This window comes from Asterias amurensis, chromosome 3 (assembly GCF_032118995.1).
Source record: "Asterias amurensis chromosome 3, ASM3211899v1".
Lineage (NCBI taxonomy): Eukaryota > Metazoa > Echinodermata > Asteroidea > Forcipulatida > Asteriidae > Asterias > Asterias amurensis.
In genome coordinates this window covers 28,471,123-28,489,913 of record NC_092650.1, presented here as the reverse complement: position 1 = coordinate 28,489,913, position 18,791 = coordinate 28,471,123, and the positions used below count along the sequence as shown (strand labels likewise).

Here is an 18,791-nt window from a genome sequence, read left to right as displayed (position 1 = left end):
TTTGCAGCAGTAATGCACCAACTTGTGTCTTGATCACTTAAACGTATTTCAGTTTCCAATTTTGACAAAAACACTTTTGAAAAATGATAACTGTTATCATTCAGTCTCAGCTTCGTTTTGCACTCATTGGCTTAGAAATTTAAATCAAAATGTCCATATATTAATCACCCAAACTATGATAGTGTTTAACCTTTTTTTGCACCTTTGTTTGAGGTAATTGACCTATATGGGAAGTTATACACCTGTCATTATGATAGCATGGTTTGGTTTTTAAGTGGACCGCTAAGTGTTATGTTCATTGATATGTTGTATTGTATGTTTAATATGATAGATGGTTGTCTGTAACCTCATTTTGTCATGTGCAATGCATTTTTGGTCTGGATTTGTTCAGTCATGCGTTCATTTGAATATTGCATATTGTATATTTTATTTTAACATTGTTGTATGTTCATGTGATGTGTCTTTGTTCTTACCTTTTGTTGTTGAGTCCATCAATATACAGCCAGCATAATGTATTAAAGCATGGTGGGTGTATTTGATGTACATGTAGATATTCTTCTATTTTAGGTGGGATATTTGTAGAGTGTAATAGAATGGTAGTTATGTTTCATTAAATTGTCACCAACGTGTGTCTGCATATTGAGCAAATCTATGCAAAGACTCTACCAAGCATAGGTTATGTAATTTAATTGATACAGTACTTACAAGTTTACAAGCGAACCAGTTCCAGCTTGTGTTTTGTTTCATTAATATTACCTGTTTAAAATCTAAGCCCAATCCTAGAAAAGCAAATGTCATGTTGTTCATACCAAATTGATTTTTTGTTTTATACTGTATGCATACACTGATGTACCATCATATTGATGATCAAGTAGTGGTGACCTTCAAATTTATTTAATTACCATCGAGGTTCAGGCTTCTCCAAAATCCAATTAATAAAATAGCTTGTTGAGTACCAACCAATCCTGTTTTTATAATTGTCTATCTGGGCATGGTATAAGAGGGGAGAAATGTTGCATTTTCTCTTTCATTATTAGATCCTTTTTGCATATTTTTTTTAAATAACCTATGTACATGCTATAATTATTGCAACACTTGCATACTTTGATGAACTAAATTGAGTTTAATAGATGAGATGATTTTTAAAATTATTATTCCTCAACCAAAACAGAAACTGATTTCTGCTTTATAACTCTTTTTACTTGTGGTGTGTTTATATTCATGTTGTCTGTTCACATATTCTATTGTTTTCACTGCTCTGTCTCTTTTATTTCGTAACCTTTCACCTTTCACCTTCCATCCACTTTTCACCTTTGATGTCTGTATGATCTTTACACTTACAAGTTTCACTATTTGCTCTTTGCCACTTTCTTTTTCAACTTTGTCAATTATTATCTTTAACTTTAACTTTAAGTAAATCCTATACTTTTAAGTAAGATAATAATTGCAACCTTTGCTGGGCCAAAGTTTTTTTTTAACTTTTTTTTCTAGCAGCTAACTTTGTCTTGGTTCATAACTGGTTGGAATCCTGGGTTTAAGTTGTATGGATCATGTAGATTAAATTACATAGTGATTTTTTACATTCACAATCCTTCAGTGAATTTGAAAGGCTAATTCACAAGATTTCACAGTGACATAGCATTTCCAATTTGAATTTCCTGTCAAGGAATTATTTTATAAACCAAGTAGCAGTCAACCAGCTTGAGTATTTCAGCTTTCAATTGCAAACATTAATTATTATGTTAGACAATGTATGCAATTTAATCACTGCACTTGAATACTTTGATCTAGAGTATCATTGACATTGACATGTTATAATGCAATTGAACGTATGCATATTATGCACGTTTTTATGTAAAATCTTTCTAATCCCAAAAGCGTTATATGGAAATAAATCCTAACTCTTAATGGGGCTCAAGAATCCTATCTTGTGATCACTCCCTCTTCTAAAAGAAATCCAGTCCATGTGAATCCACTCACCTGTAACTCCTGATGATGAACAGTAAGTGTTCAAGTTGTTAACCCCCCTTCCTACTTATTCATTCAGAAATCCATGTTTGATTTGTATAATCCCCAATTTGCCATTCTCAGTGTCTCCTCACCTTTTGCCCATTCTACTCGTATCCGAAGTATCCGTCACCTTTGTTAATTCCTGTTCAGGCTTTGTTTGTGCTGGATTTGGCATTTTTCAGAGTGATTTTCCCTTTGACTTCATGGCCTCATCATCATAACCACTATCCCGACCATCATATCATCATCTTGTTCCTTATCTTCATCATCATCATCATCATCATCATCATCATCATCATCATCATCATCATCATCCCTTGAACAAACCTATCATCATTTGAAGAACAAAGAAAATGAACCCAAAAGTTGCTTCAAAAATGCCTGTCCGACTCTGCGTTTCTGGATTTGTTGTTCTTTTCTAAACACAAGTAGTATCTAAATTGTTCCTCTTTGTCTTTCTCTTTCCCATTCTTTATCGTCATGAATTCACCAATCACGTCATCGATCTTCTCAGTTTGTACTTCAAGAACTGCAAGCTTCTACCCTCTCGTGCTTTTAAAATTGTTTCTTTGTGAGTCTTTTGGTGGAGGTACCTGGGGTTTGTTTTGTTTTCCCACTCCTTGCGTGTCTTTATATGGGAGTTAGCTTCATAGAATGAGTGTGTTAGTGAAATGTATGAGTGTGTCTGCGTTTGGACATTACTTATCATAAACACAACAAAGTCGGTTTTACACTTGTTTTCCTGAACTCCATTTTTCATACCAATCACTTCTAGATCTTCTGATTGCATAAAAGGGACCAGATACAATTTACCTAAGCAGCAGCAGTGTTAGCTATCATGAGTGTTGTTTTCAGGGAAGACAAAGTAGATAAAAAAAAGTCTATATTGTTCCAGCTTATGTCTATAAATATGTTATTTCACTTAAATTGATTCAATGCACTGATTGTAAGTCCTTAAACATGGTAAAGGGGATTAAAGTCAAAAACGGCTGCCCTTTGTTCACATCATTCCAATGAAACAAAACGGTCTATGTCAGGTGTGTGGTATGTGTGTGTGTGTAATTAGACTGTACATTGTTTTCATGTTATTGCAATACGTATCTGAAGTGTGAATCCAATAGATTGCTATTGATCTCAGCTATAATATTGATCAGAATCAAAAGGAATTAATTACATTCTAATGAAACTATGCAATGAACATTTCTTGAATGTCAAGGATCGCTACTCTGTTTTATAACTTAAGGGTTTCTACACCACTTTTTTAAAGGGAATTGCAATTCAGCATGAAAGTAGATTATATAAATTGTCTTCAATGCATTATTATTTCAATAATTAACAACCTATACTTTTTGTTTTATTATATCATTTACTCATTTACAGTGTACTCAACATTTCTACAAGTGTCAAAATAGGATAATTTACCTGTGTAGATGAAACATACTATTTCGTTGTAGCTTTTTCTTGAAACTTCTCAATAATTAGGAGGTCTCATTTATCACATAGAAGGACTATAAATAGCTGTGTGTATTACGACACCTGTACACGCCTTACTCTGTTGGAAGTTAACAGAACATGATAGCAATTAGTTTAAAGTATAACAACTTTGGTAAAAACAATTGCAAGTTTGTCTCCCTAAGGAAGACACATAGTGTCATCACTTAACTTTATGATCACCAACTAACTGAGTTTACACTTGAACCTCAGTTACTAAGTAATTATTATCAGTGAATTTCACACTGTATTGCTATTACAAGCTGTGTATGTTAAATTTAGGAGATGGGAAAAATTTCTCTTCCCAAATTGATGATGATCTTTCTCTCTGATTAATTTATTCTCTGAGGGAATAAATACTCTATCTATGTAAAAAAAAAAAAATAAAAAAAAAATAATGGTCAATTAGTTTTCCTTAAAATAATTACAACCCTACTAGAGTCATACTTAATCAATTATGTCAGTTAGTTATTATAATTGTTAACAATATTACGTTATTTTCATTGGTTTACCTAGGGTGGTTAGGATCTCCTATGCTCATAACCTGTGGTGCCCCCCCTATAAGATCAACAATTGACCATTGTGTAATTTACTAAAAAATACAAAATAAATTATGTTCACAGCCCTACATGCCTAGCGCCCCCCCCCCCCCCATGTCAGACCAATGATAGTTATTATTATCATTATTGAATTGATTGAATTAATAATGATAATAATATCAAAGTCTTATATAACTTCGTATCTACCAACAAGGTACTCAAGGCACTGAGTATACACAAACAATAGAAATATTTAAAGTGTTTAAAAACTTGAATTGTAAAACGGTAGGTCCTTCACAAACAGAATACTTCATGGTATTGTTGAAGCTTTTTGAATTAATATTGTCTGATTTTTTTCTTTCACGGTTAGGTAGAATGGGAATGTATTAATCCCAAGAAGAAGCTGAAGAAGAAAAACTACACCAATTCAGGAACTGTCTACCTCTCTAAGTGTGAGGTAGGTTCGTTACATAAACCAATATGGCATTTTATCTTGTATGGGATTTGAGGCATTGCATTGTGATGTATCAATACATAAGTTGTAACATTATTTGGATTTTATCTTATTAGGCCATGTGTAATTTGGGTATATTGTTTGCATGTGCTGATAATAAAATGCCCTATCTACCTCATACTGGATATGTTTAGGTTTACTTGACTTCAGACTCTATATCTATCACCTTCACAAATGTTGTCATTTTCGAAAAAGATTTTTTTTATTGACCTGATAAATAAAACACAATTTATATATAGATTGTGTAAAAGATGATAAAACATTTGTAAGATTCTGCTTTTTCCCCATTCCAATCAATAACCGGATTTATTTATTTCAATACAGACATTTCTACTAGATATTCTCATCCCAAATATAACCTCATCCCTTTAATCAAAAGATTGACAATTGTTTAATATTCTCCCAACCCCCTTACAAGTTGTGGGTTGTAATTTTGTAATAATTGACAATCTGAACTCTGCATTTATTTTTTAACCTTTCCTCTTTGAGGCAAACAATTGATGGCAAGTCTTTCTGCTTTTCTTTTGTGTCTTTTGCCCACCTTCACCTCAGTTATATGCATTTACACTGGTAATGTTAAGAAAACCCAAATGACAACACAGTGTATAACAATAACTAGTATATTATTTGGAGTGCATTAGTCTTATAATGGGAACTAGCACCCCGCACCAGTGCCCTAAGAATACTTCTAGGCGTAACCCAGCCGTGATTGTGTCATTGTGTCATTGCACTGTGTGGCAGTACAAGGTGTTAGGGTGTTTGAGGGGAGAGTAGTGCAACACTTCTATTGACGAACGACGTCAATTCTCATCTGTAAGACCATCTGCGTCCCGCCCTTGTCGTAAACTGTGAAGCAATTTAAAACCTCACACCATGGGGAAAAATTCAGTTGCAACTCTTATACATCAGAAAGATATATATGTATGACCTTTGAATGTTTTTACTAAGTCATTTTTAATTTTTAATTTATTTAACTTATACATTATTTATTATTGTTTGTGCAGGAAATAATCTTCTTGAATCTAAGGCAGTTTAGCATTAATTATGGTTATTTAATATTTCTTAAAACTTCATATCAAGTTTTCACTTCCATCTTTAAGAACTTATGCTTATTTTTCACAATTACAATCCATTTGTTAAAATATCTGACATTAATACCAAAGACATTAATCGTTCATTTCTCAAATGTGCACAACAACTGTAACGGTTACATTTTATTAAACCTTTGGTATGAAACACTCCTTTGGAATTCACTGCTTTTTGAGTTTTGGAAGCTTTTACCACTTCTGGTGTCATTGATAACTACATGAAATGTACATACAATATCAGAACTAACCTAACCAGTATTCATCTCTTACATTCATGTTAACAGTATAAATTACCTTGGCCTTTATTTCATCTTGTTTATACATGTTAACCCATTTTACCAAGCTTTTTTGTTGCATTTTTATTTTTAATTGCTTTTATGTCATGAACAATGGGAGAGCAGCTGCAACAATAAATATCTAAATACTCAAATCTAAATTGTGTTTTTTATTCACCCTTCAATGTACAAATTAATTTGACTGTTTTATTTATCCAAGTTGTCTCTTGGGCTTGGAGCTAAAAACTGCCCTGTGCAATTAAGGATTGTATAGTTTAATTGACTGAATTTCTCTCATATCAATGTATTTTCTCATGTTCATTTCTGCTTTTATTATGCTTAATTTGTTTTTACATGTATTGTGTATTGTTCTTTGTATTTGGTGCTGTTGCCCTGGTTTACTATAGTCTTCACTAGGACAACAGCACCATGCGCTTAGAAATGTAATATTAAGCGCGATATAAATTTATATTATTATTATTATTATTATTATTATTATTATTATTATTATTATTATTATTATTATTATTATTATTATTATTATTACTATTATTATTACTGTTACTGTTACTGTTACCGTTACCGTTACCGTTACCGTTACCGTTACCGCTACTGTTACTGTTATTAGCATAGTTAGGTAACAATGGGTTTTAATGATTTTAAAATTAATCACTCATCTACAAGTTTGCCAACAAATACTGAAATTACAAAATTCAATCTACAATTCACTTTTACTACTGCTAAATGCAGTGGGTTGTGAAACTCACCAATGGATATTCAGTTTCCAAACAGCAGTTTAGAGTCTTCATTTTGGTTTTTACCCATATATACATGCACACCAATCTAGTTTAGGGTTGTTATAAAAACAAATTCACCCACTCCTCTTGTTTGTACACAAATGCACAAACATACTAAGCCACAAATGGAAACAAATTATATGTTATTTTCCTTACAAATTGGACCAAGTTGACCTTAATTTATCGTCTTGGGATACCCAGTTGCCAACAAATCAATACTTAATTAAAAAGCACACCCGACTCTATTCGCATGTCAGTTGCAATGTCGTTCTTCCTCAATAACTGCCGATGGATTTTATTATTTTTTTGGTCATGATTGTATCAATTCAGTAGAGTGCCTCCCCTTCTTTATCCATAAGACACAAGTCAGGGGGCAATCACTATAAATGACGCATAGTGTGATGTCATTATGGATGTATGGGGTGCATGGAAGTCAGCAAGTTGATACTCAGAGTAACCATTCTCTTGTAAACAGAAGTGGGTATTAAATCCATTGAAAAGTCTTTAGGTCTACATGTCTAAGTGACCTATGAAGAGAGTTAAGCACACCAGTACATGTGATGTCATTATGGATGTATGGGGGGTGCATGGAAATAGAATCCAGAGGCTACGTAGGTACCTCAGCATTTTGATACTCAGAGTAACCATTCTCTTGTAAACAGAAGTGGGTATTAAATCCATTGAAAAGTCTTTAGGTCTACATGTCTAAGTGACCTATGAAGAGAGTTAAGCACACCAGTACATGTGATGTCATTATGGATGTATGGGGGGTGCATGGAAATAGAATCCAGAGGCTACGTAGGTACCTCAGCATTTTGATACTCAGAGTAACCATTCTCTTGTAAACAGAAGTGGGTATTAAATCCATTGAAAAGTCTTTAGGTCTACATGTCTAAGTGTCCTATGAAGAGAATTAATTACACCAGTACATGAGATTAATCACTAGGGACATGAAAGTGATAGATAGATCCTTACAGTAGTGTCATTATGTGGAATGACACTTGGTGTAGGATCCAGCAAGAACAAACACTAAATACACATGGAGAGTTAAGTATGAATCTCATGGAGTGCCATACCACTTCATTGTCCAGATAATAAGATTGGAATTACTAAAACGGTTAGGTGTCAACTTATTGCAGTGATTTATATTAATAAACTAGATTGACTTGTATAGCTTATTGATCTTAATACTAAAGATGAACTCCACATCTACTTTATAAAGTTGATTTGGCTAGATCAATATCATGACAAGTTGACAATACCTTAAAATAAGTCTGTTTCTGTAGCTTGTAAGAAATAGGCATGGAAATGAAATAAGTGAAGTTTATAAATGAAACAAAGTTTGATCGATAGTTGAACAAAACTGTACTGGACTTGCAGCAGAGCACCAAACAGTGGTTCTTACATAAGGAGCCAAATACCAAACATATAAAGTTTGCGCAATAGTGAGACATGGGATAAAACGGCCCAGGGGTCAATTGTAGAAACAACCTGACAATGAAATGATAGAAAAGAAAAATCAAATAACAATTACAATCAAGATGAAAATGAATGAACTAGCCTTGTTTTATAGTCCTTGATTAATTTCTCTTTGGGGTGTTGTTTAACCTTGTCCTTGGGCAACCTCTATTGATCAATGTCACAGCCCATTAAGTCTATTATCATAACGGTCTTTCTTAGCTCCTTCATTTTTTTTAATATCATAGTGGCCTGAAGGGGATATATTGACCGGTCATTATGACCTTATCCAACCTGCAGCCCTTGGGAAAAACACTCTGTGTAGTTGGAGTAATATAGGTTTTCTTATTGTACAGCTGAACAAGTGCATATACAAATTGCAAATGTGTAGTTGGAGTAATATAGGATTTCTTATTGTACTACTGAACAAGTGCATATACAAATTGCAAATGTGTAGTTGGAGTAATATAGGATTTCTTATTGTACTACTGAACAAGTGCATATATACAAGTTGCAAATGTGTAGTTGGAGTAATATAGGTTTTCTTATTGTACTACTGAACAAGTGCATATACAAATTGCAAATGTGTAGTTGGAGTAATATAGGATTTCTTATTGTACTACTGAACAAGTGCATATACAAATTGCAAATGTGTAGTTGGAGTAATATAGGTTTTCTTATTGTACTACTGAACAAGTGCATATACAAATTGCAAATGTGTAGTTGGAGTAATATAGGTTTTCTTATCGTACAACTGAACAAGTGCATATACAAATTGCAAATGTGTAGTTGGAGTAATATAGGATTTCTTATTGTACTACTGAACAAGTGCATATACAAATTGCAAATGTGTAGTTGGAGTAATATAGGTTTTCTTATTGTACTACTGAACAAGTGCATATACAAATTGCAAATGTGTAGTTGGAGTAATATAGGATTTCTTATTGTACTACTGAACAATTGCATATACAAATGTTCACTTTTAATTTTAAATTAAAGGGGCTGTGTTGATCATGATCACACAGACCCTTTAAGGAAAATGACTTTCTCATTTCCTTTCCTTTTTTTAAATTCGTTTTGTTTTATTCATTTTAAATTGTTCATTGATGTTCACTTGCCATTTTTTGCAATACTTTCCTGAACTGGTTTACTTATGTTGAATTAGTAGTAAGATTTTTTACCCGCAAAGCTTTCCTTTATTTGCTGGTTTATGATATTTTGATTGTATGTCCTTTTGTTGGCAGGTTAAGAGACAGTACACGTTCCTTGATTATATATTCGGTGGTTGCCAAATCAACTTCACGGTGAGCAAACACGTTTTTCTGTCGGTGTCTTTTCTTAAACATTAATCATGTTGCAATTATCTTGCCACTGTGAACACAGTGTGATGGGGAAAACTGTCATAGCCTAAGGGTCTTGCAATAAGCTCGTCTAGGTTTAGTTGGCATTATTATAGTCTCTTTAAAGTGATAAACAGAAATGGCCAATTTGTGATTTCCCCTTATTAAATGTTTTTGATTTGCCTCTCAATCTAATCAGAATAGTCTTAAAAGTTTGTAAACACTTTGCTAACGACTATAAAAAGACATTTCAATCTAAAACTTACTTTCAATTCATAACATTGACATTTTGTGTGTGTAATCTCAGTGTTTTTCTGTTACTATGGCTCTTCATTCCAAATCTAGTGTTACTCTTTTTCTGTTTTTCTCCAACCTATGGTTATTTGTGCTTGTTTAGACATTTTTCACTTCAGAGGGGAGTTATACATTATTTCAAATAAGGCTAAACAATATTGAGGACTAATTTGTGTGTTTTTTACCTGTTTAGGTTGGAATTGACTTTACTGGGTCCAATGGTGATCCAACTGAAGCTTCATCTCTTCATCATATCAACCCAACAGCACCAAATGAATATACAAAGGCAATAGTAGCAGTAGGTGGTGTCATTCAAGATTATGATAGGTAACATTTATAGGGGATAGATTATGAAAGGTAACATATATGGGGTTCACATGGCATCAAAGTCCCTGCTAATAACCTATCACTCCATTATAAAATAAATGTATTCCCTTTGAACCTTCCATCATACGTATGCACTCTCTAGATGCTCACATTATTTAAGAAAACAAGAAATACAAGTAAGCAAAGAGTTGAAAGGTTTTTATTCTTAACGACGCAAGCACTTCAAATTCAACTGTCTTTCAAGATTATTATGTGACTAATAAGGACCTAGAATGTAGAATGTAAACATATCAAATTACATAGTCACTTGTGAAGGGAAATATTGCAAATAATTGAGGTTGTGTCAATTGGAGATTTTGGCTTGTAATTTTCTAGTGATAAAATGTTTCCTGCCTTGGGATTTGGAGCCAAGATTCCACCTAATCAACAAGTTTCTCATGAGTTTGCTATCAACTTTGACGCATCTAACCCTTACTGTGCAGGTATGTCTTTAAAGGCTTGATTTTACAACTGTCAGGAAAAACCTAGCTATTTAGTAATACATAAGTTATTGAATGGTCTCGGTACTGCAAAACTAGTCACACTTTCTTTTTCCCTCCCTTTGTTTTTTTGAAAAGTGCTTTACTACAAAGACCACTCAGGGTGATGACAACTACCATTGATTTATATCAGAAAGACTACATAACTTGTGAAACTCATCATATCATAGATAGTCCTAAATATTTCTGAATGATTTTGTTGAAGGTGTTGGAGGAATAGTAGCTTCCTACCAGAGTTGTCTTAGACAGATCACCCTTTGGGGACCAACGAATGTAGCACCTATTATCACCCATGTTGCCAAGTTTGCAAAGGCAGCAAACCAAGATAACAAAGCCTCGGTAAGTAACACAATAAACCTTAATCACCACAGAGCCTCATTACAATACTTGCTTGTCATTGGAAAGTACTACACCATACTGAGTTTCTTTAACGATCTTTAATTGTTATCCTTACAGCAATATTTCATTCTCCTACTATTAACGGATGGTGTCATCACAGACATGTATGAAACAAGAGATGCAATTGTCCATGCATCCAACCTTCCGATGTCCATCATCATTGTAGGAGTTGGGAATGCAGACTTTTCTGATATGCGGATGTTGGATGGGGATGATGGGGTACTTAGGTCACCAAGTGGGGAACCAGCTTGTCGAGATATTGTCCAATTTGTTCCTTACAGAGATTTCAAACAGGTAAGCTGGACTAAATGTACTTTAGTACTATCTTATTGCACAGAAAATAACTCAACCTCAACTGTGTTGCTTGAGATAAACCAAACTTGTATAAACCTTGAACAAAACATTTGTTTTCAACCATTTGGGTGACTGTCTTATTTCTTGTATTTAAGATGCCTTTCTTATTCAGCCGATGCATTGTGATTCTTAAGCGATTTGTATGTGGGCACGTACAACCCATTGTTCAGTATCATGCATTTGTTGTAGTTCAATAGTGATTATGTGTATGAATATATTTATTAGTACTTAGGTGTATCTATTCTTTATTGGTAATTCCTTTCATTTTGGAATGCAAACATGTGTTTTACATATTTTTGATGTTATTAATGAAAAGAAAGAATAATAAAATGTTGACTCCAATGTTCTTATTTAGGAATATAGAAATCATGCAAGCATCATTGAATATAAATGTATGAAATATTTGTATTTTATTGTTGTAGGCGTCACCAGCCAAACTGACCAAGTGTGTTCTAGCAGAGGTTCCTAAGCAAGTAACACAGTACTTTGAGATGAAAGATCTGCATCCTCCTCAAATAACTCGTTAGTAAAGCGCCCTCTAGAGTCACCTTCTGCAGTCTTCTCTTTGTTTAGCAATATTAGATATGTATTTTGACAGATTTTAGTACAATACATTATCAAGACATGTGTCAAAGTACTGACTTTTGTTGAATGCTATCTTTATGACAGCAACAATAAATTGATGCAACAAAGGAAATAAAACCCATTTATTTCCTGGAAATGTTTTGATTTCAAATCTTTATGCAAAGTGCATAATTACTAGTAATATTTGTCTTACTAAATAGATTATTGTACCAATAGATTTAGTCTCTTACTAACAAAAAGGTGTATAGATTATTCTGAATTGTGTCAATTTCCATCATTTGTGGGCATTTAAAACAAACAGGACCTATCATTGGATTTAAAAAACAAGTGTTCAATCCGTCATTGAAAGACTTCTGTAAAGGACTGTGGCATAGCCCCCCTCCCCCCCCCCCCCTCCCCCTTATAGGCATGCTACAAACTATCATTGGATAGTAACAAACTTTCTATTCAATCACTCATTTCAATTGAAAGACTTCAGTCTGTAAAGGACTTTGGCATAACCCCCCTCCCCCTTATAGGAATGCTAATGTATGTACCAGTTATGACAGAGAGCAGAGAGTCACAATCATGTCCTGGTGTCACTTAATAAGTCACTTCATAATTTGGAGGTGATTTAATGTTGAGATTCCGACAATAATTCAATTTTATTTTATAAATCATCACCTTTTCATTAATTGGAAAAAAATTCATATAATAAACTAAACAAAAGCTTATAGCTTTCTTGATTCTATTCAACTAACTATTTCTAATTTAAATGTAAATTTTCAAGTCAAATTGGTTGAACATTTTGGTCTGGTATCTTAAAAGGAGAGCTGAGAGGGCCAAAAAGGCAAGTCAAAGTCAGAACAATTTCATATCAATCTTGTTTAACATTCTGAAAACATTCTTCCCATGTGTAAGATGAAGCAATGTTGAATGCTGTTCTTCTTTTTCTAAAGTATTGTACGAACAACAAATTGTTAGAACAACAAACAAGAGTTTTGATAAAACACCATGACGATAAAAGAGCAAAATTTAATATCACTGCTTTAGTTTTGATTTGTAAAATGAAGCAATTGGAGGAGGTAAACTTAGTTCAATTCATATGATTGTTTAAATTCTAACCAACTCGGATAAATCATGCATACATAATTTTATCACAATTATTTATCATAATTGAATATCACTTATATAATATTTTATTTTTTTAATAAAGGTCTTTTGTTTTTTGTCAAATCTTTTAAATTTTATCCCATTTTCAATTATCAGTTATGATAAAAAAAACCATTTATTCTTGACACAAAATCTGTTTTCATTTGCATCTACAAATAATTTTACCATTTTAAAACAACACATTTCTCTTGGTGAAATGACCTCCTAAAGCCACTAAGTTTTGTTTCTTCTTATTGTGGCTTATTTTGTACTGCTTATCAGTAAAAAGCCAAAGTTGCATTTGAGTTTGTCACTTTATTTACACTTTCATCCCTTACAATGTATGTTATCAAGCAAGGCACTTATTTTTTCATAATAAGAAATGGGAGCTTGATTGATGTTGTAAATCTTCCAGTTAAAAGAAGTTATGAATGGCCGTAATACAAACAATCATGAACCAGTCCCAGACTCAAGTATTACACTTTTTACCAACATTAATATTTTGTGGTCAGCAGGGCAACTTAACAATCAGGTATATCATAACTAAGATGGATATTGACTTTAGAGAAATACACAAACAATTGGTTTTTAAGTGTTTCAAAATTTACTTGGTATTTATTTTTTTCTTTTCTATGCTGATTGTTTTGCTGCAATTTTATTATTGTTGAAAGGTTCTACACATTTTTTTCAAAAGAAAAGCACCTTTCCTCATACATTTACTGTTTACTTAGATGGTTCACTTTTAGTAGTCTTGCGTTTATTTACACTTGAACTCTGTTTTTATTTTGTGCATTGTATACAGCAATAAGAACCAAATATGTACACCCAAATTGAAGATTGAATCCATTCCTACTAATAGCAAAGTGCACCATTGTAATTTACACATTTTGTTTTTTTATGGAGATTCTATGTATTTCTTATGCACTGCTTCCAGTAATAGAAAAGTATACAAATACTGACTGCTTCAAGTGCTACAGTGAAAACTACGTCTCCCGAGGTGATCCCCGGAGCATTCTACATTTCCTGAGGCGTGCCTGAGGGAAAATGGAATGGTCCGGGGATCACCAAGGGATTCAGAGTTTTAATCATAGCACGAGTCAAAGCAGTCAATATTTGTTTTATAACACCCTAACAGACTATTTATCAACCTCGTACACGTAACGTTCGTACGCGCATTGCATATACACAGATGCACAACTGATTGGGTTCGAGGTGGTTAAAAAAGACATCGAGGTACTGCCTCCGTGTGATAGTCGTCGGACTATCACACGGCAAAGGATCCACTATCACACGGCCGCCGTTTCTAGTAAAACTATGACATATCATGTGACACACTCTAAACCAATAAAAAGGCAGAATATATATTTAGGGTGTTATAAAAAGGTTTAATGAATAGTGTCCAACCAACTGACGTGTTTCAAAAAGAGCAGTCACAAAATACAATATAAAAATAACAAAAGCATTAGCTATTTCACATACAAATGTATGTGTAACATATGTGTACAGAGAGTCACAGAAAAAAATGTAAACTTCTTTAAGCTTTCTTTTTCCAAGGCAACCTTGATTTTAACTAAGGAACCAATTTGCTGTATTGAAGACCTAAGCATGTAATGTAGGTTACATACATGTAGGATATTAACCTCTTCCTATAATGTGGCTCTCCTTTGTAAACTCTTTGTGTTGCGATGTTGTTTGAATCGAAATGTCAATAAAGCTTGCCAGTAATAAGGCCAACTCACTTAAATATAAATACAATGTACATTACATACACTAGATTGATTGTGTTAACTCCTAACAAGCATTGTAAATATCATGCCCAAAGGCTATAGTACTTTGTAATGTAGTAGTAAATAATGGTGGTCAATCTAGAGGAACCAGTTTCATTGCCTTAAAAAAAGTGGACACTATTGGTAATTACTCAAATAATTATTAGCATAAAACCTTACTTGGTGACGAGTGATGGGGAGAGGTTAGTAACATAGTTTTAATTTTCCACGAATTTGATTTCGAGACCTCAGATTTTGGTCTCAGATTTAGGTCTCGAAATCAAGCATCTAAAAGCACACAACTTCGTGTGACAAGGGTGTTTTTTCTCTTATTGTTATCTCACAACTTCGATGACCAATTGAGGTCAAATTTTCACGGGTTTGTTATTTTATGCATATGTTGAGAAGACTGGTCTTTGACAATTACCAATAGGGTCCAGTGTCTTTAAAAACAGTGGATTATTTGAATAATAGGATGACAAGTAGAACCTTGCAGATATCTGACTCGTACAGGAAGTAGAAATGAAATCATGATCAACAACATGGAATGTAAATGCTGACAGCTTGGTTTATTTCTCTCTGTCATGTGATAAAATGAAACTTGGGTTTAACTGGTGCACCAACTTACTAACCTGATTTATATGTTGACAGTTTCTTCCATATTCCTCTGTCATGCGATAAAAGGGTTTATAATTGGGTTTAACTGGATACAAAGTACAAAGATATCACCCCTATATAAACAAGTCAATGAAATTGGTTCCTGGTTAATTAACTGAACCTGCATGAAGAAATGGTCTACTCTTGAATGAAGAGCTTGATGTTATGATCCTTTGGTACATTTACTGCTCCAATTCAAACTGATGCACATGATACGCTTGGTTTACCTCACATCATTACCTTGATCATCTCACATAGCACTATGATCCATCTTAATATGAATTGACACTTGTATTGTGACATACAACTCTTCGATTAGCAATAAAGATTGATTGACAGTTAAGATCAATCTCAAAGTGCAAGGGATCCACACAGTAATAACATCTGTATTAACTGAAGACTAAAGATAAGCAGTAATTTGTGATGTTGTACAGTACTGACTGAGTTAACTGATCACATAGAAGTTCTTAGATTGAGTAGATATAGAGAATGTTGTAATTTCATCTTCATATCGTATTAAATACAAACTGTTATTTAGAGGATCAGGTTTACTCTACTTCCTTATTTTTGAGTTTCTTCTTGTTTTCCCATAAAATGTAACAGTCTTGATCATTCAGTGGCTCTATTTACAAAAGCTATAAAAATGCTTCAATTCTAAGTAACCCTTAAAAATACTGCAGTAATGAAGTATCTTGTTGCTAGGTTGCAAAATTCAGTTAATGTCCTCATTTGATGCATTAATGTAAATAATGCACTGAACAACAACAGTTCATGGTTAAAGGAAAGCCTACAGTTCACTGTTCAATGACAATCAAAGCATAAGGGTCAAAGTTCAAAGGTCATGATAACTGGTGCCAGGTATTGAAGACTGACATTTAAAGACCAAAAGATGATGGCGTTTTTCTCCTTACAGAGCTTGGTGTTTTTCCTTCCAGTCGTCCTGGTGTGGAGACTTGTAACCTACATGAAAACAAAATAATCAAAAAGATGGCATTATAATAGAATGATGATTGATTACAAAGTACTGAAGGCACGCTTTATAGTTAGGCTTCACATTACTCCAAACAACACTCGGGCATGAAATTCAGTTGTTCGGACTTTGCTGGTAGAAACTGCTTATCAACCAAAAGGGCCTATGGTATAAATGCACAACAAAGTTAATGGTCTGGCGTTTCAACCCTAACAGAGTATTTTTTGAAGGCTTCATTGTTTCCTTAAATGGTATATTGAGGAATCTTTATTTGATAACAAACTACTTAGAGTACAAGACTTACTTTATGACCAATGTTTGAAAGGTTCAAAATACCTTCAGGTTATGTTTTTATTATTGACGCAAGTCGATACAACCATCAAAAAGCAACATCCTGTTTTTTGCACATTTTCTGTGCTTGCAACATGGGAATACAGTTTTCTGTTTTTAATTAGATTGTGTCTTCAATGCTACACCCATAGCCATTGGCAATACTAACTAAATAAACTAAATAATCACCAAGGATTCTTCTATACAGTCCCTTACAGTGCTAGAGGACTTAAATAACAGGGACTGCACTACAGCGCTAGGGACTCTACTGCGTTCTATGAGCCACATCCCAGTATTTACCAACAGTTATATGTAGGCAACTTTTGCACAATAACAACATTTTAATAACCAATTCATAGAAATACTAACTTGAATCCAAGTCATGATGCTCAGTGTAAATAACATTTTCATGAACAAGACACTTAACCATAAGTGGATTATTAAAACCATATTCAATTGCTGGGGTTAATTGAAACAGTTCTTTTCATTAAGCACTGGAACACTACAAGTGTAGCTGCTATGACATGTACCAGAAAGTGAAAGTTTTTGCAAACACTTGTACTCTTAAGGTCAACTTACAGAGTCTACTGAGGACCTGCAATGGTTTAAGATGTCTTGGTGTTTTATTTAACCTTCAGTTTGATCCTAACCTTTTAACTGAACTCTGTCTTCGTTCCTCCTCATATTCTCGTCTGGCTTTCAATTCTTCCGTCGCTGACTGCATCTCTTCTTCCATGGCAGTCATACTTGCCTTGGCAACTTGACGATTTGCCTGGTAGAAAGTAATCAAAGATCATAACTAAATGACATTCTCAAGGAACAATGTGTGTTTCCTTTATAACAACATTCTTTAACAGTTTACAAAACTGATGATTATCATTATGCAGCCTCAGTAATTCCTACACACTGTAAATAAGTAGACACCACAATCACCAGTGTTTATCCAAGCTTATAAACTAATTCAGTTTGTTATCCAAGCTTATAAAATAATTCAGTTCGTGTAATATAAAAATATATATATATCACATTATAAACAAGCAGTGTTGGATAATGAGCTGAGTGAAATATACTCCATGATGGATTCTAATTTACTCCAATGTGTGGGGATTAAATGAGCAGAAACTTTGACAGGCGTGATTCTATAAATAGAATGCAATCAATGCTGGCTTTGCCTTATGATGAAGTATGTATGCTTGACATAACAGACTTTACAATTGGATGGTCAATGAGCAGTTCATTAATTGTGGTTTATCTTAGAAGCAAAAGCTGTCTTACCTGTCTTGACTTTCCAGCTTCCTTAACACTGTAAAACATAGGACCTAACTCAGCAAGCCATTCTCCATCTACTGCTGTTACACACTGCATGTATTCCTGCAATAGACCACAACACAAACAAAACAACATTACAATCTATGGCACTTATTTCAACTTTGTGAAATGAGTTGTTCAAAACTAAGATTATAAAAGAAAGGTTACATGATATACACACTGTTAGGAGTAAAAAAAATACCTCCTTCGATTGTGGACTGGTCGAGGGTTCAGCTTCCCCTGAGAGTGATATTGACCAGTCCAGGGTTCAGCCTACCTGTGGGAGGCGTGGACTGGTCCAGGGTTCAGCTTCCCCTGAGAGTGATATGGACTAGTCCAGGTCAATGATTTGTTGAGATGGACGCATATTTTCATTTTGAACTGGGATTCTTTTAAATCACATACCCATTGAATCATCAACTGTAGAATTCATTCTTGTTGGTTCTTTTATTTAGTTACATCATTCACTTGTAGCATGGTCCAGTCATTAACAAAGTCTCTCTGCTCAACATTCCATGGATAATTGCACAGTTGTATACAGAGAAAGCTCTATGCTAGTATGAGTTGGCTAGGGTTCAGCCTCCCATGTGGGAGATTGGACTGGGGTTCAGCTTCCCAT

The 18,791-nt window shown here is 33.8% G+C and overlaps 2 protein-coding genes across 4 annotated transcripts in view; one reads left to right on the top strand and one right to left on the bottom strand.

The window, feature by feature from the left end:
• The window catches only part of LOC139935166 (copine-3-like), a 59,348-nt gene extending 43,242 nt beyond the window's left edge, over nt 1-16,106 (top strand). For all 3 annotated transcript variants that reach the window (XM_071929639.1, XM_071929638.1, XM_071929637.1), the window contains exons 9-15: nt 4,411-4,497; nt 9,417-9,476; nt 10,000-10,133; nt 10,509-10,615; nt 10,878-11,011; nt 11,129-11,365; nt 11,848-16,106. In XM_071929639.1, the coding sequence (XP_071785740.1) occupies nt 4,411-4,497; nt 9,417-9,476; nt 10,000-10,133; nt 10,509-10,615; nt 10,878-11,011; nt 11,129-11,365; nt 11,848-11,952 (864 nt within the window). In that variant the 3' untranslated portion in view covers nt 11,953-16,106. The remainder of the gene's footprint in view (nt 1-4,410; nt 4,498-9,416; nt 9,477-9,999; nt 10,134-10,508; nt 10,616-10,877; nt 11,012-11,128; nt 11,366-11,847) is intronic.
• A 130-nt stretch (nt 16,107-16,236) lies between these two features.
• The window catches only part of LOC139935165 (pre-mRNA-splicing factor ATP-dependent RNA helicase PRP16-like), a 28,752-nt gene continuing 26,197 nt past the window's right edge, over nt 16,237-18,791 (bottom strand). The window contains exons 23-25 of the mRNA XM_071929635.1: nt 18,140-18,235; nt 17,515-17,636; nt 16,237-16,524 (exon numbers count right to left, since the gene is read on the bottom strand). Coding sequence (XP_071785736.1) covers nt 16,440-16,524; nt 17,515-17,636; nt 18,140-18,235 — 303 coding nt within the window. The 3' untranslated portion in view covers nt 16,237-16,439. The remainder of the gene's footprint in view (nt 16,525-17,514; nt 17,637-18,139; nt 18,236-18,791) is intronic.